The 25033-nt window shown below is 34.6% G+C and overlaps 3 protein-coding genes across 3 annotated transcripts; 1 reads left to right on the forward strand and 2 right to left on the reverse strand.

Annotated features, from left to right (window-relative positions):
* The first annotated feature begins 1090 nt into the window (after window positions 1–1090).
* On the forward strand, window positions 1091–10177 carry LOC112093383 (pentatricopeptide repeat-containing protein At4g04790, mitochondrial). Its single transcript, XM_024171673.1, has 16 exons — window positions 1091–1581; window positions 1915–1980; window positions 2516–3154; window positions 3265–3441; window positions 3673–3737; window positions 4163–4270; window positions 4391–4504; window positions 5258–5353; window positions 5434–5532; window positions 6398–6517; window positions 7033–7137; window positions 7415–7579; window positions 7892–8019; window positions 8173–8260; window positions 9371–9588; window positions 9706–10177. The coding sequence occupies exons 1-16, from the start codon at window positions 1191–1193 to the stop codon at window positions 9878–9880; spliced, it is 2754 nt and encodes a 917-aa protein (XP_024027441.1). The 5' UTR covers window positions 1091–1190; the 3' UTR covers window positions 9881–10177.
* A 235-nt stretch (window positions 10178–10412) lies between these two features.
* On the reverse strand, window positions 10413–11274 carry LOC112093384. The gene has a single exon (XM_024171674.1). The coding sequence runs from the start codon at window positions 11193–11195 to the stop codon at window positions 10500–10502; it is 696 nt and encodes a 231-aa protein (XP_024027442.1). The 5' UTR covers window positions 11196–11274; the 3' UTR covers window positions 10413–10499.
* A 900-nt stretch (window positions 11275–12174) lies between these two features.
* LOC21395142 lies at window positions 12175–20833 on the reverse strand. Its single transcript, XM_024171672.1, has 20 exons — window positions 20533–20833; window positions 20306–20394; window positions 19816–19925; window positions 19674–19728; window positions 18947–19035; window positions 18624–18690; window positions 18468–18530; window positions 18013–18183; window positions 17784–17877; window positions 17603–17682; window positions 17418–17493; window positions 17133–17176; window positions 16576–16643; window positions 15967–16052; window positions 15626–15783; window positions 14193–15534; window positions 13741–14021; window positions 13000–13206; window positions 12749–12905; window positions 12175–12647 (listed from the first exon to the last, which is right to left on the reverse strand). Exons 1-20 carry the CDS (start codon window positions 20642–20644, stop codon window positions 12385–12387), a joined length of 3612 nt encoding a protein of 1203 aa, XP_024027440.1. The 5' UTR covers window positions 20645–20833; the 3' UTR covers window positions 12175–12384.
* Between the last annotated feature and the right edge of the window lie 4200 nt (window positions 20834–25033).

Genomic DNA, 25033 nt, shown 5'->3' on the forward strand with positions numbered 1-25033 from the left:
GGTCTTTCTATTAGTTTGGTATTAAATATTTGAAGAAATTTGTGAAAATTAAAGACTAAATTTAGAAACATATAAAGTTTAGAGACTAAAACAATACAAAAAAAGTTAATTTTACAAATAGTCTTAAAATTTTATTTGTTTTCAATTTTGGTCTATATTTTACACAAATTTCATTAATTTTTAACGCTTAGTTTACAGAATGACTGGAGCTGAAATAAAATAAAATCTTAGAGATCAATTATAGGACATTTAAAAAGTTAGGAATCAAAATCGCATTGAGAGTAAACCTGAAGCATTATTTATAAAATTACCTTTTATTAAGAAAAAATATGTATATTATATAATCTATCATCAATAAATCAATATATTGAAAAATCAAAGATATACTCTCCCGACCGTTGCGATTGAAACCGTACACTCCCTCCCTCTTTTCTTTTTAAGTCTTTTATTTTAATCAATACTTACAACCACTACTATTTTAAAAATGTTATTCTTTTTCTTTTGTTTTATATTCTCTTAAAATTCCGTTTCATTTTGGTCCCTTCTGAAAAAATTTACATTCACTTATTTAAAAATTTAACAAACTGAATTCCTCTCGCCGGTGTTTTTAAGAAAAATTCTGTTGTCGTTTCTACATGACATAATCTTAGCATCTTATAATTTTTCTGTCGTTTAATTGGGTAAACAAAATCGCACTTGTCGTATTTATGTTTCCTAAAACGGTTTGAGACAGCATTTGTCCGCGCCCTAGGACAAGCCACACAACGGCTAAAAAGCTCACTTACTTATCCCAAAAACAAATGCAAAATAATAATAATAATAATAATGATAATAATAATAATAATAATAAATCTCAAAAATCTATTCACTTTCACTTTCATTTGTTAATTTAGGTCCTCTGACAAATAGACAATTTTCCACACACAAAAAAATACAATTAAACAAGTCACAAATATTACTTTATAGCATTAAATAATAAATTTTTAAAACAAAAAAAAAGACCAAAAACATTGTAAAAATGAGCATAATTGAAATTATATAATATATAAACAAAAATAGCTAGAGAGAGAAAGAGAGAAATGGGAGAGAGAGAGAGAGAGAGAGAAAGGGGGGGTATAAAACCACAAAACCTCCATTAAAGCAAAAAAACCCAAAAAATCCTTCCAGGCAAAGGAGGGGCTTAAGCTCAAATGCCCGCCTCGAAGACATCGAGCCTAAGCTCTTTCTTCGGCTCCGCCATTAAAGCAAATATCAAGCCCAATCGCAAACCCAAGCTCAAAGCCAAAGCCAAAGCCAAAGCCAAAGCAACCGCCATTGTCGGAGCTTCAACCGCCGCCGTCGAGGACAGCACTCTCAAGAACTTCGTCTCCGCTCTCAACGCCTCCGAAGGACAAACCGTCTCCACCATTTCTCGAGTCCTCACAACCAACACCAACAACAAAGCTTATAAGTCGTCTCCCAAACTTCCCAAGCCGTCGTCTTCGTCTTTATCTTCTTCTTCGTTCGCGGAGAAATCCCGCGAAGAATCTGTCTCCGAGTCTGTTCGCTTCAGTTCCAATTTGGATTCGGCTTTGAGTTCTGGTATATTGATTTGTTGTTGATGAGAAAGAATTTGGAAAAGAAATGGAAAGGAAACAAAATTTGAACTTTGGGGTTTTGGTGTTTGTAAAAATGACTAAAAAAGAAAATTTTATTAGTGAAATAACTTTTCAAAAATAGTTATTTGCAAAATGCTTACGGAACTATAGGAGAGACCACTTTTTACGTCATTGTACTAATTTCAATATTCTAACAAATTTTTGGGTTTTGGTTCATGTGAAATGAAGAACCTGCCCAAGTAATGGAATATGGAAATTATTTTATTGTTATTTTTTGTTTCTTTCGGTCTTAATACTTTTTTTTTTTTTAACGCAGTGGATTCTCCGGGTTTGGATGTGAGGAGTTGTTGGGTATTGCAGAGGATATCTTCTATATTGATTAGTAAGTATATATTGTTTTAGCGGTGATAATCGAGGTTGGTTCCTTTTAGGTTCATCTTTGTCGCTTGGAGAATTACATATAATAGATATAATGAAGTCTGGAAATTTCACAATTTTCCCATGTTTATGAGCTAATTGCTTTAAAGGATTTTGACTAATTTAGTGGGAACCCAGAAGAGCTTATCACTATTGTGTTGGTGCTGCAAATCTTTGTTTCTTGAATTTGGGAATGCACAAATGTTAGGAAGTGTACTTTTTTACCCCTAATGTCTGAAGTCAGGCATTCAAGAGATAATAAGAAAGTAAAGAATTTTCCTTAAGCCATTTTGGGAAACTTAATGCTCTTGGAAAGTTATGTGCTCAATTAGCATTGTCATTTTTCAAGCTTCTTTAGCATTGTTCTATCTGTTCCACATCTTTTAGAGTTACTTGTTTTCCAGAAAATCGGTATTGGCTTAGCATCATCAACTATTTTGCAATAGGTTTATTCTCTTTGCCAAATGGGGTGCTATGTCCTTACTTTGTTTCTTTTGCAGCTGCTGATGCTTTGGAAAGTTCACGTGATGAGAAAGAAGATGATTTTGTCGAAGCAGATGACAGTTTCGAGAGAGAACTAAGCATACCATGGTTTCCATCTCTTGCTCCCAGTGGCATATCGTTGCATCGTAAAGAAGTAACACGCGAAAGGAAACATAAATGGTTTTTCAAAAGCACCCAGGTTAACCGTTTCAATCGATTAGTTAACATGTGTGCAGACAAGGTAGGACCAGGTACCGCTTTTGGTGTCTTCGGTAAGTTGGGAAGGGAAACCAGTGTAAAAGAGTATAATGCGTTACTAAAGGTATGCATAGAGACGGCTAGGAGCACTGAGGATGAAGATGCTGCACTAGAACAGATTCACAGGGCTTATGTATTTTTCAAATCGATGAAGGAACACGGTTTTCAGCTAGAAGATGAAACTTTCGGTCCCTTTCTTGTTTTTTTGATAGAGATGGATATGATACAAGAATTCTTTTTCTTTCTTGGAGTTATCAAAGATGCAAATCCTAATGCAGTTTGTAAGTTAGGATATTATGAGATGTTGATGTGGATCAAAGTTGATGATGAGGAAAAGATCCAGGAGCTCATTAATTATATTGTGACTGAGGAAGGGGAAAGCAACTCCAGTTTACAAGGTTGATGCTTTTGCTTTAAGAGTAACTATCGATAATGTTCTTTTATTGCAATGTTGGGTCTTTGCCATTGGTATTGTCAATTACCTTACAGGTTTTATCTCATGTTGTAGAAAATTACTTGTTAGCGCTCTGCGAAGGTGGCAGGGAGAAGGAACTTTTGAAGCTTTATGAAATCATTGATATTACGAAGATGTCAGTGAACTGTGCAGCAGCTATCTTTAAATCCTTAGGAAAGGTACAATTGGATGCTTTTGTGGAGAAGTTTCTTAATGCATTCAAAGCTCGTGGTAAGTTCATAAGCTGGAATCAATTCCTGTCGACTATTACATCATTTCACCTTGAAACTTTATTTGTGAACGACTTGAAACTTTTTTTTTTTAATTGTATGGCATATTATCTAGTCTACCAGATTTTTAAGTTTGTTCAATGATAGATTTATTGTGTGTGTGTGTGTGTGTGTTTTTTTTTTTTTTTCCTTCCCATATGTTGAATTGCGAGTATGTTTAATTATGTTGCAGATTTTGGAGCAGAGAATTTCTCAAACTTCCTCTCTAGTTACGCAATTGGCAACCCAAACTTAGCGGTAGGAACTTCCCATGAATACTGCTGGTAATTTCCTTAGGGTTGTTGTTACAAGAGGCACTTCTGCTCCTCATGCAGTTTGCTTCTGGGTGAAAATCTGCATTGTCTGATATACAAATATGGTATTGACACTTTATATGCGTCACATGAGGATCTCCAATAGTGGCTTGGGGTCGTAGACTATATTAGAGATTTTTTTTATTTTATTTTATGGGGGAACCAAGGAATTTGATGTCAACCATGTATGACATGATTGTAACAACACCCAACCATCTCTTTCTCTTCCATGTTATGTGCTTGAGATATAGGCTTTAATATTATTTGTCAGTCTTAGTAGTTCACATGAAGGACAAGAAGTGAAATATCTCGTTGATTGTTTCACATTTTTAAATTTGTGTTTCTTATGTTTATTTTTGGGTGTTGAAGGTTGAAGATGTTTTCTCAACATTCAAAAACTTGCACGAGAAATTCGAAGTGGCACCCTCATCTGCAGCGTATGAGAATCTTATCAAATACTGTTGTACTCTACTTAAGGTATGACTTCTCTGTTGGTTAAAAGAACTATTAGAAAGTATGGCTTATGATGTTTATTAATTCGTTTTGTAATTGAATATTGCACTGACTTAAGTTATTTGTTTTGTCAATCAAATGTAGGTGCATGATGCTCTTGATTTGGTTGATGAAGTGTTTAAAGGAGGTCTGACGGTGTCCATTGAGGCAATAAACCATATTTTACACGCTTGTGAAGAAAGTTGCGATTATAATCTAGTAAGATGCATTTCTTAACCCTTTTTGCATCTGCAGGGGTAAATATTATCTTTTACCAAGTTCCAATTTGAAGATACTTCCAGAAGTCCATTTCCGTTCTAGAGAATGGTGAAGCTAAAACAAACTGGAATGCATATCTAAAAAAGAGAAAAAGAAAGAAAAGGAGAAAACAAAACAAAAAAAACAAAAACAAAAAACAAAAAACAAAAGAAAGAAACATGTGAAGCCCACAAATGCTTACAGTCACCATAACTGTTGAAGACTTTTTAACATTAATATCCCGGAAAGAAAATTGGAGTTTGCTGTGGTTGTTTCAGAGATTTAATAACAAAGGTAAATGCATAATTAGTCAAGCAGTGTCAGATAGAGTGAAACGTCGATCCAAATGCATTAAAAGGATGACGCCACCTTACCTATCCTCGTCCCTCCCCGAAGTTAATAAATTTTAAAAGAAAATAAGAATTAAGGAAAGAGAAAGAATGGTGCAAGAAAAAAAATCAAAACAGTGGCAATGATTGGATAACAAATAGGTCCTAACGATTTACAATACGTTTTAATTTGCTTATACTACTCTTGTACTTCTCTAAGTTTTCTGGCTCTCTCTTTTGGATTTCAATCATGAAGTTTATACTATAATTTGTCTATTTATATTCCTTTGCATGATAATGAGTTTCCAGTTTTAACTCTTTCTGGTTTAATATGTTATTAACTTTATGTTGTTCTATATCTCTTTTTTCCTGCTTTACTCACCAGGTTCACCGAGTATATTCCCTGATCTGTGACCGCAAGTTAAAGCCAAAAGCTAAAACGTTCAGGCTGATGATAAATTTGTGCATGAGAATGAAAGATGTAAGCACATGCCTCAGTTTCCATTGGGTATTATTCCTTCTATACAAATGTTAATATTTTGAGGTGACTTGATTTTGTAGGTTGCCGCTGCGTACAGCATTCTAAGTGATTTGGAAAAAATGAATGTGACGCCCACAGCCAACATGTACAACTCTATAATGGCCGGATATTTCCGTGAGGTCGTTTTACTGATTTTTTTAAGATGCTTATGCTGTATTCTTTGCGCGTATGCTTGCAAAAAGTAAAGGAGGGCCTTGGGGATTCATTTGTCTTTTAACTGTCCCATTCAATCTTTTGGGTCCTTACTTTGCCTCACAGTTATGTCACAATGTGTTTAAAGCCTATGTACAATGGATAGACTCCTGCAGCTATCACATTTTTGCTTATTTGGACCTATTTTACTCTATTTTTCTTGGATGACTGTCTGTAATTATAATAAAAATTATGATATTTGACAAATAATAAACTTTCAATTGAACTTGTCCTTTCTGTTCTTGTCCAAAAGTGAATGCTTATACGTGCACTTTTGTGTTCCTTTGTACTAAAATCCTGAGTTGTCGCAGTTCTAAGGGTAGAAACTCAGGAGAGACCAGCTTCATCTTCATATGTATAATAGTCTTTTGAATCAAGTCAAAAGCAACTGAAAAGGACTGATAAAGGTTTAAAATACATGAACTGAAGTTGTGTGAAATAACATGATCTAAAGGTCAGCAAAATGTGACCCTAGCAACATGTTCTATCGCAATTTGTTGAGATCCGGGCTTTGTTTAGAGGCTGTATTTTGTTTCCAGTTTACTTTGATCCCACTTCTTCATGCCTTTATTGATTGACAGCCAGCTATAGCTTAGCGGTCATAGAAGAACGCGATTATATTCTTACTAGGAATTTACCAGTCATTAAGTTTAGTTATATATCCAGCCATCCCCTTTTAATTATTATTGTTGCATTGTGGCCCGTCATATTTCTAAATGTTTATTAATATGTTTTATGGATGATGACCATACTTAGTATGCATTAACACTTTTCTTTTTCTGTACTCTGCAGAAGAACAGTTATGGGGCGTTAATGGTTCTCAAGCAAATGGAGAAAGCAGATGTCAAACCAGATTCAATGACTTTCAGCTATCTAATAAGCAATTGCAAATCAGAGAAGGATATTGACAAGGTAGAATTTGCCTCTTCTTTTTTTTTTTTTTTTTTTGGAAAATCGAGATGAAAGAAATCATGATAAACTTTGTTATGATGTGCTATCGAATGCTTTATGTTTATTCCAAATTTAATGTCCCATACTTGTTTAAATGCTGAGTTTGGTTTAGGCTGCTTTAGGAGATCTCTGGTCTGTAATTTCTGAGTGGTGGCTGATTATCAGTGTGGTCATCTAGTCTCTTTGTTTCTGGTTGTTTTGTAATTTTTACCTTTTTCTGGATGGATCTCTCATCCGTCCAAAAACTTCTGTAAAGTTGTCATTTGTTAATGAAATTTTCTTAGTCTCCTATCAAAAAACATAAGAAAGCTCTTAATAAACTTCGTTAAAAAATGATAACAGTATTGTTTCTTATTTTAACCCGTAACTTGTACTGCTCTGAAGTTACTATGTATGTTTTTTCTTTTCCTTATAAAATAATCTCCCTTGCCTTGAATTTGACCTCAAGAGATGCTGATATGGGTATCTGATTACAGTATTGTGAACAACTAAAGCTTTCTGGAGTTCAATTTACGAAGACTATTTTCATGGCACTTATAAATGCATATGCAAGTTGTGGACAGTTTGAGAAGGCAAAACAGGTATTTTAGTGCTTAGCTATTTTCTTGTACTGATTCCCTTAGTTGAAGTGTAAAGCAGAATTGGTCTTATATTGGAAACAGTGTTGACAAAACAATTACAAGACTTGATTGAAGAACTATATGCTAACGTTTCTTTGAATGTATTACTACTTGGTTGAAGAGCTTCTTTCCTCGTTCTGCATTGGTTGTAGTATACGAATTCTGAGATGGCTCCATTGTGCTTCTCTTAATTCCTGGAGATTTTGATTGTTATTTATACCCTTCTATTTTTTTTCAGGTACTGTCGGATGAATGGATTCCAGCTAAAAACTTGAATGAAATCAAAAGCGTGCTTGTCCAAGCTCTTGCAACACATGGGCAGTTCTCCGACGCCCTTACTATATACGAAGAGATCAAGCAATCTGGATGCAGTCTGGAACCCAAAGCTGTTATAGGTCTTATTGTGAGTTTTCATAAATAATTGCTTGATATCATGCCTTTTAAACTTTCTAAAGAAATGTTATGTTAAATAGACGAGTAGCAATATTTTTCTTAAAATATATACACAATTAATGAAACTGAATTCTTATCACATCATGTTATCAAATTTCCATGTTTGACGGGTAACCGGGAAAGTAACATTGAAAAGTCGTCTCTATATATGTATATTTAAACACACACACACACGCACACACATTAAGCGCTGGTGTTTTGAGACTAGCTTAATTCTTTGTCACCCTTTTGATGGAATGAAATCTTTTCATCGATCTATTAGGACCACTATCACTCTGATGGAGGGACAAGTACCTTGCTTCAGTTACTAGAGGAATTGGATGATACTCGATATTGGCTTGATGGTTGCTGCAGAGTTATCTTATACTGTGTTCGATACAAGCATTTAAGGTCCATTCACACGACAGTTTCTATTCCCTTTTCTTTTTATTTTATTTTATTTTATTTTTTGCCTTTACCCTGTGTGTGTGTATATATATTTCGAGAATACCCTAACTTATTCATTCTCCTTTTTCTTTTTTCCCCTTTCTTTTTACATTTCAGTACTGCTGCTGATTTGCTCAAGCAAATCAAGGATAAATTATGTGTCGAAGATGAAGATGAACTTGTTATGGAAGCTGTTCTTGATGAGGTTTGTCATTGTTCCTTCCTAATGTAGTTGACATGGCGCTTAAAATCATTTGACTATCTTAATATGGTTAAAACATATTTCTACCTTCTGGTTGTTATATTTTGTTAATAAGATCCAATTAACTGTTTTAAAATCCGCATTCTCCTTTCTCATCCATGAATAACATTGATAGGATTATGCTAGTTATGTTAGTAATTAGTTATCAATATAATAAGTGGTTAGTGGTTGGATTTTGTGATGTGAGAATAAGTATAAAAGAGTGTTAGAATAGTAAGTCAGGAGGGGGGAATTAGTGAATTGAAGTGGGACTTAGTCTCTAGGTAGAGATCAAAGCGTACTTGATAAGAACCAAGATATAGAAGAAATTGAACTGATTTTTGTATTGAAGAAGTAAAACAGAAATAATGAAATGCAAGAAGTAAAACAGAAATAATGAAATACAAGAAGTAAAACAGGAATTAGTGAATTTAAGTGGGACTTAGTCTCTAGGGAGAGATCAAAGCCTCTCGAAAGCTAAGTCCCACTTAAGTTCACTAATTCCTGCTTTACTTCTTGTATTTCATTATTTCTGTTTACTTCTTCAATACGAAAATTAGCTCAATTTCTTCTATATCTTGGTTCTTATCAAGTACGCTTTGATCTCTCCCTAGAGACTAAGTCCCACTTCAATTCACTAATTCCCCCATGACTTACTATTAGAACACTCTTTTATTCTAATTCTCACATCACATAATCCGACTAACTAAACCACTAACCACTTATATTGATAACTAATTACTATCATAAATAGCATATCCTATCAAACATGAATCATGTCTTTTTTGTGGAAAATCTTTGATAGAACACACTGTTGTTATGTTAGGCCTTTAGTCTGCCCCGACAAGGTCTGGGGTTCGAATCACTTTATGGGCACTAGATGACAAAAGCCATAGTTCCTTGCCTTCCAAAGATTGTAGAGTTTGGCGGAGGGCTCCAGTTTCTAACTCGGGTTCACAAAGTGAGCTCGGGAGATTTCTGGTATCAAAATCAAAAAAAAAAAAAAAAGAAACCCTCAGTGTGGTTGTGTATTGCCAAACTGACAATAAGGGATACACTTTCAAAAATGTGCAGGTATTTTGCCTAGTTGGACATTCAGAGCCCGAGTATTTGCAGATAGGCCTCGACTTGCTTCGCATTGTTAAGGATGATCTCGGCCTCACTCCCCCACGAAAATGTCTGGATTTTCTGCTCCATGCTTGTGTTATTGCCAAGGATTTGGAAAATGCCCGATTTGTCTGGAAGGAGTATGAAGCTGCTGGTCTTCCTCACAACATTTTAAATTTCTTAAGGTGACTATTGTTGTGCTTTATCTTTCGGTTTTGCTTTTGACAAACTCTTGCTCCATTGCCATTTCCAATATATATGGAATGATATTCTTAACCTTTTATATTTTGGAATGCTTTCAGGATGTACCAAGCTCTCTTGGTTGCAGGGGACCATAAGGCTGCAAAGATCTTGCTCTCAAAAATTCCAAAAGAAGATATACATGTTCGATCTGTTATCAAAGCGTGTCAAACAACTTACACAGGGTCTGTCACTCGAGAAATTAAGAAGGAAAAGAAGAAAACAGAAAAGAGATGAAAAAGCCTTAAATTAGATTAGTTACAAGTAGACAGTATAAGGTCCAAAATATTATCAATTCTGAATTGATGATGGTCAGTTCCTCATCTCGGATGCTTAATCTTGTTATTTGTTACCCCTACCAATTTTCCAATTTAATATCAATGGGGTTAACTGCTTAGCAATGGTCAATTTGATCCCCTGTATTCTTGAAATGATGAGCAGAGAAAATTCCTCTGTTATATAACTACTTGGTTGCTGATTTTTAACAACTTAATAAAAGCACAAGGTTACACCAATTGAACTTCCTCGTTTAAGTGATGAAAACGCGACAGCAATTGTCGCGCAATGCAAGTGTAGTGTCAGTGGTCTGCAGTCCAGATTTTCTTACCTGGAAAGAGGAATGACAATGTAAAAGAGATGAAGCATTCTTTAATCACGATTCAAACCTTTTTTCGAAGTGTTTTTCTCATAAATTTGAATTTATGTTCAAACTTTCTGTTCAAAAGCTATGAACCCAACGGGCGAAAACGCCAAAAATATGTACTGAAAAGTTCATAGATATTAACATGGGGCACCCCAAAAACAACTGTTATTAACATCTTTGAGATAATTTATGTGCTCTTGTTTCTTATGAGGTTCAAAAGGACAAAGCAACAAGTATGGCTTGCCTACACCGAGCCTTGGCTTGCTCGATCCTCTCACTCAAAGTCTCTTCCTTCACAGCAGCCTTGACCATTGCCAAGTCCATCTCCATCAGCCTCAACACTCTAAACAACTCAGTGATGAGCCTGTCTTCAACCTCTCCGCCATCTCTCAACACTTCAGCTTCCTCTCTAGCTCTCTCCGCCACCATCTCCCCGGCCTTGGCCAACAGCTCCGCGGAACCGTACTCCATGCCCATCAAGCTCTCCAACTTCTCCAAGAAATCCGCTATCACAAACCCCTTTGGCTTCTCTAGCTTTATATCCTTGGTCCTCTTCCAACCAACCTCAAAGTTTGGTGGCTCGGGCATGACAAGCCCGGATTTCGACTTCTTCTCTCGTGTTATCTCCGACTTTCTTCTCCTTTCGATCGGGAAACTCCCCGGGCTAATGGTGGTTTCGGAGCTTGGAGTTGGAAACGATAAGTCATCATCAGGTGGTTCTGGGGTGGAGTTGGAGACTAAGGAAGTGCACTTGATTGAGAAATGGAACTTCCTTGTGGGAGAGCAATTGTGGAGGAGAAAGTTTGATGGGTTTTTTGAGGTTTGTGGGATTTGACATTGGAGAAGAGGATTTAGGTGATGACGATTTGCATGGAAGAGAGCTTGGAGGAGAGTGGAAGTGGAAGCCATGCCAGCTTGGAGTTGGGATCCTATGAAACCAAAGTGAAAGGAAACACAGAAGATAAGGTTATTTATCTTGTCTATTGTTTGTTCCAAGATATTGCCATATTAGAGTTGAAATATATATATATATATATATTGGTTTCAAAAAGTGCAAAATATCTAACTAGTAGGAAAAATACTAAAAATACTCCCTAAACTTTTAATATCAAGTCAAACTAACGCCTGTGATTTTTCAAACACCCAAACAAGTATATCTGTATCCTACTAGTTTGTAAATTTTTTGAAATGACAAAACTACCCTTGTGTTCACGTTTGCCATGGTAATATTGTTGTTAAAAGGAAAAATATAAGTATTCCTTAATTTTTATGAAATACTACACTTATTTTAGTGTTAACGTTATAAGTATCCACGAGTTAAAAACAATAATTTATTTATTTATTTATTTGAAGGCGCCATCATTTATTTTATAATAATAAGGTTTGTTTTAAGATTCTTTTTTTAACATTATGTTGATAAGAACAAATAAACGAATTTAGGAATAAAACTGGAAAAGCATAAAATTTGACTTATGAGGAAAATAGAATTATTAAAAAAATTGAGATTTATGCTTCCTAGTTTCTGTCTACGAAAAGATTCTAGGCTTAGGATTAGTAACATTAATCTTTCAAAGTTCTTAGCCACCGATTTTTAGGTAATATAAACTTGTGTATTAAAGGTTCAGAATTATGTAATGCAAGCTTGATGTGTGTGATTTTAGCTTAGGAATTTTCAATAAACCCTGAAAATGGCACAATGCTCATAGTTTAGAAACTAACAATGCTAATTACCCATAGATTTTTACTTCTCAACTTAAATTACAATTAGAAACCAATAGAAGACTGCCACTAGTAAGAGTAATTTGCACAATTATAGGGTAATATGTCTGATGTAAAAACGATAATTAAGCACAATATATTTCTTCCAAAACTGCATTGATACAGAGGAGAGGAGTCATCATTTTACGATACAAAATTTTTAAACTACACGAAGAGCAACATTTTGGCCTGACTTGTACATATACTTGCAATCATATTGATCTATGCTATATACAAAAAGAATGGTTGCACTATATATATATATATATATATATATAGATATAGTTGGGACCTTTTCATCCCAAACTATAACAACAAAAGAAAATGGTGAAAGGTACAGCTATAACTGAGTTCTTAAATGCGTCAACAAACTCTGCATGTTTTCAAGTTTCTGGGTGAGTTGGTTGATGGTAGAAAGATGTAGGGAAGAATCTGAACCGCCTAAATTGCTTATAAGAGCAGCACACTTGGCTTGTGAGTCCGCAACTGCCTCTTCGAGTGATGCAACCGTTGATTCCAAGGTTAAACGCGAGTTTTCACCAATCAAATTTGATGAAGTACTAAGCCTTTCTGGGGAGAAAATCTTGTCAATGCCCTCGCTTCCTGCAAATTTGTTGAACCAATAAATGGATTGCTTTGGACTTGGGAGCATAAGAGAATTTCTTTACAAAACTTAATTCATTCATGAAGCGAGTTCGACATACCAAGGTTGTTTAGTTGATCCATTGCTGCTTGGCCAATGGACCCCTCCAGCTTGAGTAGCCGTATAATTCCAGCAGTTATTCGACCCATCGAGTCGACTTCGGACTTGCACAAAAGAGCAAGGTATTGCAGCTCTTCCTTCGTGACTGTGGCCTCAATCTACAGAGTAAACCATGTCATAATCAGAAAAATGAAGTGGGAATATAATTGCAGTTCACTTGTCAATTTCTTGAAAGTTAAAGATCTAAATTACCGGTTCCTTAACGGAGAATTTTACATTCTCCACAATCCATTTCACCGTTTCATCATCAACAGTGTCCTCTGATGCCACAATGCGAGCTTCGAGATTTATGCCTCCAGATGTCTCCACAGTTTCTTTAAACCCATTTACTGGCAGGACAGCTGAATGAATACTCTTTTGGGCATGGGGCTTCAAGGTCTGCAAGCCGTCAACACCAACCTGTATTGGAAAAAAAAAAAAATGAAACCACAAATAAGATGCAACTAAAAATTATTATTGAGAGAGAGACAGAGACAGACAGAGAGAATGTCTATTTCATGAAAGTGCGATTTTATCCAGGAAAAGATTGTTGCGTTTGCTCGTTGAAAGCAAAAAGAAAGATTCATTTTGGGTCTAGAGCATTACTGTAGAAGTCAACATAGCACATAGCACAGGCACCCAAAATCAAACAGTTTTCAGCAAAGAATAGCAGGGATTTTCCCAGACCAACAAATTTTAACACATCACAGTCATACTTCTATTATACATGTCACCAGCATCTGTTACAGGCAGATATTTGAATATCACCTAATAGTACACAAACTTATTTAATAATAATATAACATATATAGACAAAAAAAATATGGCAGCTATATGTTGGATTCATTTAATGTCAATCTGCAGAAATTAATACACAAGTTTCTAAAATAGAAAAAGGTATTAGAAAAAAACTAAGCATGATCACAAATTCAATCAAGATGCATGATCTCTTACCGTAACCAATTCAACAGGATATTCCTTTATCCCATGTGATTTTCCATTCCTCAAAATTTTTGGACTACTTTTTGCTCTTACTCGCAGATTTTCAAAGGTTGTGTGCCAACACCTTTCTTCTCTGCCCACACGTTCATGATCCGAAAACCACCACCTTTCTGCCATCTCCTGTGCACCTTCAAGAGCAAATAACCAGTTTCTCAACTCTATAGACACATCCACGTCATCCGGCTTTCCCAAGTGCATAAGATCGCTTTCTTTGCCATCTCCTGAACTTCCATCTAGAGAAAAATGGAAATTTAGACAATGACTGAATAAAATGAAACAGCTAAATTTAGAAGGGACAAATTAAAAGTAAGAACTTCTGTCATCTGTATGCCTGACTAAGTGGAAGTATGAATGCAGCCAGGTGTGATCAATTGTAAACTAACCCAGAATCATCTAATTCTTACCCTCTTCCAGACTATCAGCAACAAGAGACGATGTTTCGAAAAGCTTTGATAATGGTCCTGCCCTTAAGTTATCCAATCCTTTAGAGAGCCCCTTTCCGGGGCCACCATCAGGGCCAAGTATACCAAAACGATGCAATAGGGCTTCAGCATAAGTCATTCCTCCGCCTAAGCGGACACCCGAAATACAAGCTGAGACATTGAGAGTATGACACTCTCTATCCACTTCATTCAAAGGAATCATATGTTCAATTGTTATATCCAGAAATGGTTCAATGAAAGCATTGCCATTTTTTTGCTGGTTTCTTCGATGATTATGTATCCAAAGAACAGCTTTTAGCTGAGGGTATCCATTCTCACACATTGAAAAGCCATTTTCATAGGAAGTTAACGCTGTCCCGTTCTCATGAGTAAAGTGTCCCTCAGTGTCCACACAATCCACCTCAACATTATCCCAGCATAAGGTGGACGAAACGGCAATTGCACCACCAAGTGTTCTATGAGTAACTTTGACAAATAGATTATTCCCAAGAAACTGTACGAGAGGCATTCCCTGAATATTCATGGAAGAAGACTCCAGAAATCTAAGTTGAAGGTCTTTCACCGCTAGACTTACTCTTGTATCACAAGGAATCTTATCCATCAGCCTTCCAGAAGAAGACCTAGTACTACTTTTCTTTTGCCTGGCACTTTTCCCGATGAGGAGAATCTTTTCGCTGACTCTACCAAAGTATGCATAAAGATCCAGGACAAAAAATAATTGTTCAACTGAAGTATTCGACAAATACTGTTCACAAGCAATCCCCACTCTGACAATTCCACCTGGAGGAGGGATATTTGTTAATGGGCTTCCATCTGCAGTTACCATAGCTACTTCAACACAAGCATCATTCAGTTCAACGCATCTCCAGAGGCCAAAGGCCCAGTTATGACAATTCTGAGGTCCACTTAACCCAGTAGGTGTTTCAAGAGATAGATTAAGGTGTGATGCTCCAGTAGTCCATTTCTTCTGACTAGAATCAATAGGTTGCCCTTCCCAGAGACAGAAGCAAACGGGATCCTTCTCAAGGTTCAGTAGCTTAACTTGCAGTGAAGGTGACTCTGAAAAGAATAAATTCTCAATATGAAGCCTTGCCCCGGTAAACGAGTTCTGGGTTATGGTATCCTTGTTGCTGGCAGTACAATTCAATTTGTCTGGATCCAAAGGAACAGTAACATCTAGCTCCTTGAGGTTGAAAATAAATGAATTCACTGAGAAATCTGGCAAAACAGCACCAGGGTTGACTACAACTCCATCAGCGAGGAATGAACATATCCGCAGACAGGACTCCTCTTGAAGATCAATCTGGTCACAAAATGTGAAGATGACACTAAATTTATTAGGAAAAGAAATACAAGATATATGGAGATCGTGAACAGAAATAATCAACACATACCATAAGAGGCTGACAGTTGATAACTGTTTGTGAAGCAAAAGATGGCGGAACAGGGGAGGGCTTAACTTGAAGAGAATGGAGACAAAGTAAAGGGACACCCTCAATTAACTGCCACTGCTGATCTCCAAAAGGATATATGGGAGGACAGAAGTTCTTGGCTGTCCAGAGAAACCACAGAGATCAACTTTAAACTATAGACTGTTTCTAGAAAGAACCAAAAAAAAAAAAAAAAAAAGGAAAAAGAAAAAGGCCACTTTAAACTAGACCAAAATTATGACGTTTGGCCATGGGATTAAATTTCAATATTTTACGAGGACGTGCATGTAGATTTCATTTCTTACCAAACTCAGGAACAGGCACTGTCTCTTTCATAGTAGCGTGCATTGATGGCTGCACTAAGGTGCATGGAGGCCGTGAAAAGGTATCTCTGCATTCAAGCACACAATATAAGTGAAGGCCAACTATTTATACACGTCCTACCTAATAATTTTCACTTCATCAAGGAAAATTAACTGATTTAAATACCAAGATCTGGAAGCCACAAGAGGACAGAAATCAATACTTTTTGGAGTCTCAAAAGTACACAACAGAAGTTCTTAATACAAGTCAAAACTTGGCACGCCTTAATTCCATTACAGCAAAATGATAGACTAGAAAGTTCTAGATAAATTGTTTTGGCAAAGAATAAGAGTTCTAGGTAGAGATTGCAAATTCCTCTTATAAATAAATAACACTAATAAAGCTAACGTGATTTTGTACCCAAAAAAAAAAGGAACAAAACACAGGACAAGCATAATGATAAAGCAACGCCAAAAGTAAAACAAAAATGCTACATACTGATACTATATGACATATTTAATGTCTATCTTAAATCCAAGAGAACATTTATAAAAAAAATATGGTCACCAGCATCAAATCTTGCGAAAGAGTAGAAATAAAAAGAAATTCACCTTAAAAAAAGCCCAGCAATCATGACCTTAGTCAAGTTATTGTGATCTTCTCCATCGGAAACACTGGCCTACAAAGCAAAACATATCCCAGAATAAATCTCAAAAGTGAAATCATGGCACTTAAGAAACACTATTGTTTTACCCTGAAGTGGACTGTATCTGTATCCAGTATAGAGTCTATAAAGAAGCAAGTAAACATAAAATGAAAATTACTAGATTTTGATATTTTCAAAATACTCAAAAGAACTGGAGCTTGTTGCATAAGGTGCTTTAGTATACGTCTTGTTTCCTTCTGTATTTAATCATAGTATGTCAGCATTAAAGAATAAAATTTATTTAACACTGTGTCAGAATTTCAAAACAATTTATACATACAAGGGCATGCGTCATTTAGATATTGATGTCCAAACTTGCTGTGTAAATTAGCGCACAAGTTTAGCTTTCAATTTTACCAAGTGTTTAGTAAAGGTGGGTGTAGAACTGCTGTCAGAATACAAACACGATGCACTAAGAGGAAGATAAAAGAACGATAATAATAAATTTTTCAGACTATATACCCGAGAAAAGAAAAGTGATTGCATCAAAAGTTCGAGCTGAAATTCTGCACGTAGATTGAAATTGTTGTAGAATGTTAGCTGAAAAGTACTATGAACAGACAAGCAAACAATTGTAAAAGAGCATAAATATATGGATCCATTCTGACATCTGTTGATGGTCAGTGTGTATGTGTGAACGCATCTTTGTGTGTGTGTACATGTGTCTCTGGATATTATGTGTAGGCTTGCTCATTGGAAGTTAGTGGATAACTAATCTATAGCCGACTCGTAAGGAAAATCACAAACCAGCATCCTTAATGCACACAAATATGTGGTCAACAACAACAGAGATGAGAGAACGTCCAGCCGCTTCAGTAGATCTCTGCAAAAATCCAAAACAGGAAGAGATGACTTAACTGATAATGCACAAAAGAATTTTAGAAGGATAATGTGTGTATGTATATATTGAATAGAATAAAGGAAACCAAAACCTGCTGAGCCTTTGGATCAACATCTCCTCTATTAAGACAGACATAGAATCCGGTCAAAAAGCGGAGAAGAGCACGTAACCCTGCCACATGGTGATACATCAACGCCATGCTACATGTAAGATGTCTCGTATATTCACTACCAGCAATTAAACAAGTAGCCCAAAAACATTACACTATTTACCTGGTTCACTTAGTGCAGGACAAAGGGCTTCTGTAATATGTAACTGAACCTCAAGCCCAAGTGGGCTGTTCATCTCAGTCCTCTGCACTGTGATCTGGTCATGAAAACAAAGATGCCAATACAAATTGAGAATGGGAAAAAAAACCCATACAGTGCTCTATAGCATCAGAAAATGCAGAGAACAAAACAAAACCTATCAAAATCAACCTCGCGATCAGACTTGACTTACGTAAGCTTCTCCTGATATTCCTTCTAGAAAAAGCTCCCCACCAAAGAAAACTCGCTTTGCACCATCATCGTCTCTCTGGTTTCCGCCTTCTCGGGCGCATGCTACATTAGCATCCATGAACATATCAGGATGAGGCAAGAGATCAATAGACAGTGACTCCCACACAAGTTTCTGGTAAGAAAAGTGTACATCATTATTATTAACCAGGCATGAGTACCAAAACTTTTTTGACATTAGAGGACAGAAAAATAATAATAATAATAATAATAATAATAATAATAATAATAATAATAAAGACAGTACAAGCAAACACTCATGCATACACAATGGAGAAGCAATCGCAAAAGTCAAGACACGTGCAACATAAGCTTGGACTTGTGCAAAAGATAGAGAACTAAACAAATGCATAAATATAAAAGGAACATCCATCTCATGTATGCAGCGTAGTATATTACTTTGAAGACATATATGTACTTTTTGTTAGCGGAGAAGTCCCGTGCCTCCTTCAGATTTACAACCTGTTACAGTAATTTGCTGAGGTAAGCAGCTGAAAATAATCAAATGTAGAATGTGGTCAAGAAATCACCTTATGAGAAGAATCAGTACATTACCTGCCAATCTTCATTTGTGGTATACATCAAGAGGTTGCGTATAGTGATAGATGCTAGAGGCGACATCCTGTAACAGAAAAGAAACTTGAAGAAATGAATCTTTGTAAATCCAACGTGAATATGATATGGAACATCACTGAACATATAATGTGTAAATAGCTCTTAATTTCTAATTTAGGACAGCACAAAATTTTCAACTGTACAATAAAAACTTGTCGTGTCAGCATATTTTTCTTGCTAAGTTATGATAAGGGTTTCAGTTATGTAAATGTTGACATATCAAGGTACACAAAGAAAACTACACATTCAAGGTTAGGGAATACCAAGTCGCCCCTCCTTGGCGTCGAGCACCACCGCGAGTTTCAAGTAAAAGATTGACAGTAGAAATCTCTATAGTCATTCCATCTGCAATCTGATACGTAAAGAAGGTCAATCCATAACTCGGTGCAACTACTTGTCTTTATGTGCACGTCATACGCGCCCATATAAAAATTCCTTCAGAGTAGAATCAAGCATAAAATTTTAAATAAAGCCTTGTGGACAAAATTCGGAAACATATCTTGTCTATGCTAATGATAATGATGACCCAACAGTGGAATTATTATGAATGAAATACAAAAATGGAAAAGCAAGGGCTCAAATGCAAGAAATGGAACCAGACAGAATAGTTATTTAGGGGAGAGAGTGAAACTTTCAGCTTCTTATCATAACAAAATGCTATAAATAGATGAACTTCAGAGAAGTTGGGAATAGCAAACTCCAAGTCTCAACCCAGTGCCGAAACATGTTACTTGAATGGTCAATTATTCAAGGAGATTCCATGTCTTAGCATGTATCTTAAACATTGTGGTTCTTAGCTGCCTTACTTACAAGAATTGAGCTTTAGAATTTTTTTATACGACACAATCATCGTTTACCTAAGAAGCCAGATTCGCTATTTCTCATGCAAATTCTTATAAAGAATCCAGTTCATTTCAGGGCAATCACCTAGCAATCTTTCTGTTCTGATTTATAAAACCTAAATTTAACTACACAAAAGAGAGAACCAACCTTATCCGCGAATCCATAACCACTACCCTTCGCCGAGCTAGAGGATGACTGAGAGCTGCAAAAGTAAGAAGGAATTAGAACCTTAATGGTGAAACCCACCTGAATCTTTAAACAAACCTCAAACAACTATGAATAACATTACCTGCTTGGACTTTTACATGCATCTGCATCAGGATTTTCCTCAAGAACCAAATCAAGCCTATCGATTTTAACGACAATCGGCTCTACTTGTACATAACTTACTGATGGAAGCTGGTAAACCCAGAAAAAAAAAAGGAAAAGAAAAAAGAAAAAAGACAATGTACATTAATTAAACACCCAAATATATACATTTGGAAAATGATAAAAGATTCAAAATTATATGAACAAGGAAACTCATTTCAGGCATTCAAAATATCTTAGGACTTTTTAGATTATGCGTCGACTTAGTTACCGAAAATCAAACAAATTCAACCGAATTACCTCTTTTACACCCATGATATAAACATTGTATTGCATAGAAGTTAAATCTTTGACAAAAGTAAGCAAACAGCAATAAATTTCAAAACTTCGCATCACAATCCAAATTCACCTTCCAAATTTCGAAAATTCAAATGACACAGAGTGCAAATAAAGGATCAAGAATCACCAACCACAATCTCCAATTTGCCGACTTTCGCCGTTGTCACATTGATCGCCGGAGGCAATCCAACGCTCGAATGCAAAGCATCGCCATTTATATCTACCAATTTATCAAAAAAAAAAAACAAAAGAAAAACAAAAATCAAATCAAATTTCCAATCTTTAAACCTAAATCAATCAAACAATCACAAAACCGACAAAAACCAAGCAAAATCGATCGCCGAAATCTCAATCTCACCCAAATTGGAAAGCTGCACGGTCCGACCCTGCAACTTGAACTGGTCTCTGGAGAAGGACTTGAGCCAGTACTTGAGAGTGTACTCCAAAGCCCGGGCCAGTATCGACTCCATAGTTGTAGTAGTAAAAGCTCAACAAAAAAAAAAGCGCGACTTCCAAAGAAAATCTCCAAGGAACCTTCGAGAAGCTTCTTCAGGATCTGCGACGCAGAATTTCTGAGCTCTTATCGGAGTTTCGAAATCGGCATTTGAGTTTTCCCGAGCTCTAGCGAGAGATTTTTTTTTTTTTTTTTTTTTTGAGGTTCGCTGGTCAGGTTGGTGGGGAATCTCAGAGTGGCGAGGGAGGAGAAGGTGCCTCGCACGTGCCAAGAGCGGTGTTTCCGTACGCGTGGCACGTGCGAAAATTTATTTTTATTTAATAAATTTAGAAATAAAAAAGGTGTAATTGGGTCTTGTATCTAATGGTTTGGTGTCAGAACTCAGAAGGTGGATTTGTCGGCGTGCCGTTTCGTGTTTTGGAAATATATATAAGCGGTTATTTTTGCCTCGGTTTTATCGAACCGGCCAGATTTTTTTTTTGGGAGTTTCTTCTATGGACCGGAAAAAGTGAACCGAGATCTCTATTTTTTTTAATTAAAAACTGTATGTTTATTATAAAATTTTTAATTTAATGTGATTTTAATTAAATTTAACAATTAGAAATAAATACTTTTAATAGATTAATTCATCTAAAAAGGTCTAGGTCTCGTTCACTTTGCGGATTCGAGTTTTTAATTCGAGCTGAGATGTGACATTTTCTGAGAGCTTTTCACGGTAGCAAAAAAAAATTAAATGTGATATTTTCTGATAGCTTTTTACTGTAAAAATCTAAAACTAAAAACTCGAATCAGTTAAATGAACGAGGCCTATATTACATCAACTTTCATTTATAAATTTAACAAATTTACTGACGTAAAATGGGATTAAAGAATTATGATTCAGAATTATTCTCGATTTACGTGTGTTTTTTACGAGAGAAAATACCATAGCGAGTCACGAACCATGATTTGAACCATGACACGAATCCTTGAACCAAACGCACTATAAGTGTGCGTTTAGTTTTGATCATGATTCATGACTCGATACAGTATTTTTTTCATAAAAAATACACGTAAATTGAAAAAATGTCCACTAATTATGAATATTATATTATAATTAAATTTATAAAAAAGATTAAATGTTAAATAATAATAAAAAAGAAGTTAAAAAAATAATTATTTAGCCTTTGTCTCTAAGGCCTCGTTCATTTCACCAATTCGAGTTTTCAGTTTTAGGTTTTTACAGTAGAAAACTCTCAGAAAATGTCACATTTAACTTTTTCTGCTACAGTAAAAAGCTCTCATAAAATGTCGCATCTCAGCTCGAATTGAAAACTCGAATCCGCAAAGTGAACAAGGCCCTAATATTTTTATATTTTTCATGTGGGATAACTTATGCAGTGGGAACTAGTTTTTTTTTCTAATTACAGATTTTTAGATATTGTTATTTTAACCGGTGAATTAATTTTCTAACAGGTATAATCTATAATATTATGTTACATCATATTGTTAAAAGATTAATTAATAACTAAAACAGTAACTCTTACTGATAGTTAAAATGATGGCTCAGAGCGTAGAAATTTCCGTTCCTTAATGCATGTTTCATTCATTAGTTTAGATATATGTTAAAATTTTGTGAGAAAAGTATGCAAAAGCAACATAATCAGTTTAAAATAGTTATAATATTTGACAAAATTCTCATTCTCTTTTTTAAATTTTTTTGATAAAATAAAGAAAAATTTTACTATGGTAGTCAGGTATTATTCTTTTTTGAAAAGTATATAATAATATTATTCTACGATTAGGCACATTATTAGTGAGTATTTTTACAATTAGGTCACTATTTTCAACATAGACATTTATTAATGAGACCATCAAATCTTAATTAAATGACTAAAATCTTACTGTACTGATAGTACAAAATAACATATTCTATAGACTATCAATGTAAATTGTAGGGTTATTTTCAAATCAATGGTTTAAAATAAATTTAAAAAAGCATTATCAAATATCATTTTAAGTCAATTTTTTAGTTCAAAATACATGAACCAAATTACCAAACGGGCTAGAAAGATTAGCAACTTGCATGTGGATAATTTTTTTTTTTTAATTATTAGGGACTTTCTTTAGTAGGCTTCTCTATTAGTAGTACTAGTTTTTGTCTGTTTGATCGGGTTAAAATCATAACAAATTAAAAAATAAACAAAAAAGACAATTTCTAGTGTAAATTTTACGGCTGAAGAATAGAAAGCTACTCGTAATGTACTTTCTTTGGTACTACCCAAGAAACTCTCTTATTTATTGGTATATTAATGGCAAATTTAAAGAACCAAACTTGTCTAATAATTGAGGAACATGCGTTTGGTTAGTAGATTCGTATCATGATTTAAATCATGATTCGTGATTCGTTACATTGTTTTCTCTCACAAAAAATACATGTAAACTAAAAATGATTCTGAATCATAATTCTGAATCCATAAACCAAACGTTTGATTTTTGACGTACGTTTATCACATGGAGCATGTGTATCCCTTGTCTCTATTTTGGAGGTATTTATCCATCTCACTGTCCTTTTGTAAAACATGATGTACACTTTCAAAAACAAAGCATGCATATACGTTTTCCTTCATTATTGCCACTAGACACACCTAAATGATTTATATTAGACCGGATTTGTACATAATATGAGCCTATTTAGTTCGTTAATTCGAGTTTTTAATTCGAGTTTAGATGTGACTTTATGTAAGAACTTTTTATTGTAGTAAAAAAGTTAAATGTAACTGTTTCTGAGAACTTTTTACTATAATAAAACTTAAATTCTGAACTTAAATCGGTGAAATAAATGGGGCCTACGTCTTAATCCTAATGTGACCTACATGTTTTAGCTTTTTACTTTTACCACGTCATACTAAAATATTATTTAAAAAAAAAGTCAACTAAAATATTAATTTGAATTACAATGATTATCTTCCACTCAATTAGCTATCAAACTCCCTTTCCAAGTTGCTTAAAAAAGAAAAATAAAGGAAAAAGATTAAAAAAAAAAAAAAACATACATGCATGAAAGGCCAGCTATTCCCATTATTATTATTTTTTTTTTGGGTCTCTGGTATATGGGAGATCTGGAGGGACTGGAAAAGCAGTCCTAACTATAATCAAGATTTAGGCAAGAAACGCAATTGGAGCAAACACGGAAAATCAACTTCCTTTTCTTCATCATACAAATTGCAAAGCTTTATTGAGTTCAAAGGCGCTTAAAAAAAATTAATTACAAATATTCCTCTCGAACAATATTCTTTATAATACTTTACTCTTCAATTTTCAAAACGTAACATTTATTTCATATGAAAATCAAAACATGAACAAAAAAAGAAAATTTTTCTTAGAATTTCGACAAAAAATTGACTTCCGGTGTATAAAATGAAGGTATTTTGGTAATCTTGCCTTTAAAATGTTATTTGTATTTAAAATCTAATTTTAATCTAAAAACCTTATTATTGGAATACATTTAATACTAATGATCCATTAAAATGTTTTTTATTATTGCATGCACAAGTCTTGAAATAGAGGAAAATAATAATAATAATAATGTGAATAATAATAATGTAATATAATAATAATAATAATAATAATAATAATAATAATAATAATAATAATAATAATAATAATAATAAACTATAGCCTTGCAAGGGATCTTGAGCAGGCCAGGGGCTGAACTGACCACTGAAGGAAGTTCAAAATTCATCAAAACGCAAGGTCTGGTGTTTTTTTTTTTTTTTTTTTTTTTTTTTTTTTTTTTTTTGTTTTTAGCCTACAATGGCCTTGGCTATTCATTTTATATGGGGGAAGAAAATTAAAACCTAGATTAGACAATGTATGACATGTGTTCTTTTAATGAGTAAAGGAGTAATTTTTCATCAAATTATTTAACAAGAACGATTATTTATATGACATGTGTTTTTTTAATGAAAATTCTAAAAAAAACAGATGTTACATTTTTAAAATCATTTGATAAAATGTTAAAAAGTAAGGTTTGTTTTGTTCGTTGATTCGAGTTTTTAATTTGAGTTGATATGTGACTTTATGTGAGAGTTTTTTACTGTAGTAAAAAAATTAAATGTGATTGTTTATAAGAACTCTTTATTGTAATAAAATTTAAATTCTAAACTCAAATCAGTAAAATAAACAGAATCATAAAGTATTCATGGGACGGAATCGGAGCAGAATGCAGACAAAATGAAAGAGAAAATAAGGTAGTTTTTATTTTATTTCTAATTGGACCACCCAGTAAATTGATTGATGAGTTGGTCATTTTTGACGTTGCTTTAGGAAAGTACTCCACGCACATAATTCAATAATGATCGCAAGTGGAGATATAATTTTAAGGTAAAAGATTAAAAGAAAAAAATAGACATATCAAAAAGAG

The sequence above is a fragment of the Morus notabilis genome, unplaced genomic scaffold (genome assembly GCF_000414095.1).
Source record: "Morus notabilis unplaced genomic scaffold, ASM41409v2 Scaffold574, whole genome shotgun sequence".
Lineage (NCBI taxonomy): Eukaryota > Viridiplantae > Streptophyta > Magnoliopsida > Rosales > Moraceae > Morus > Morus notabilis.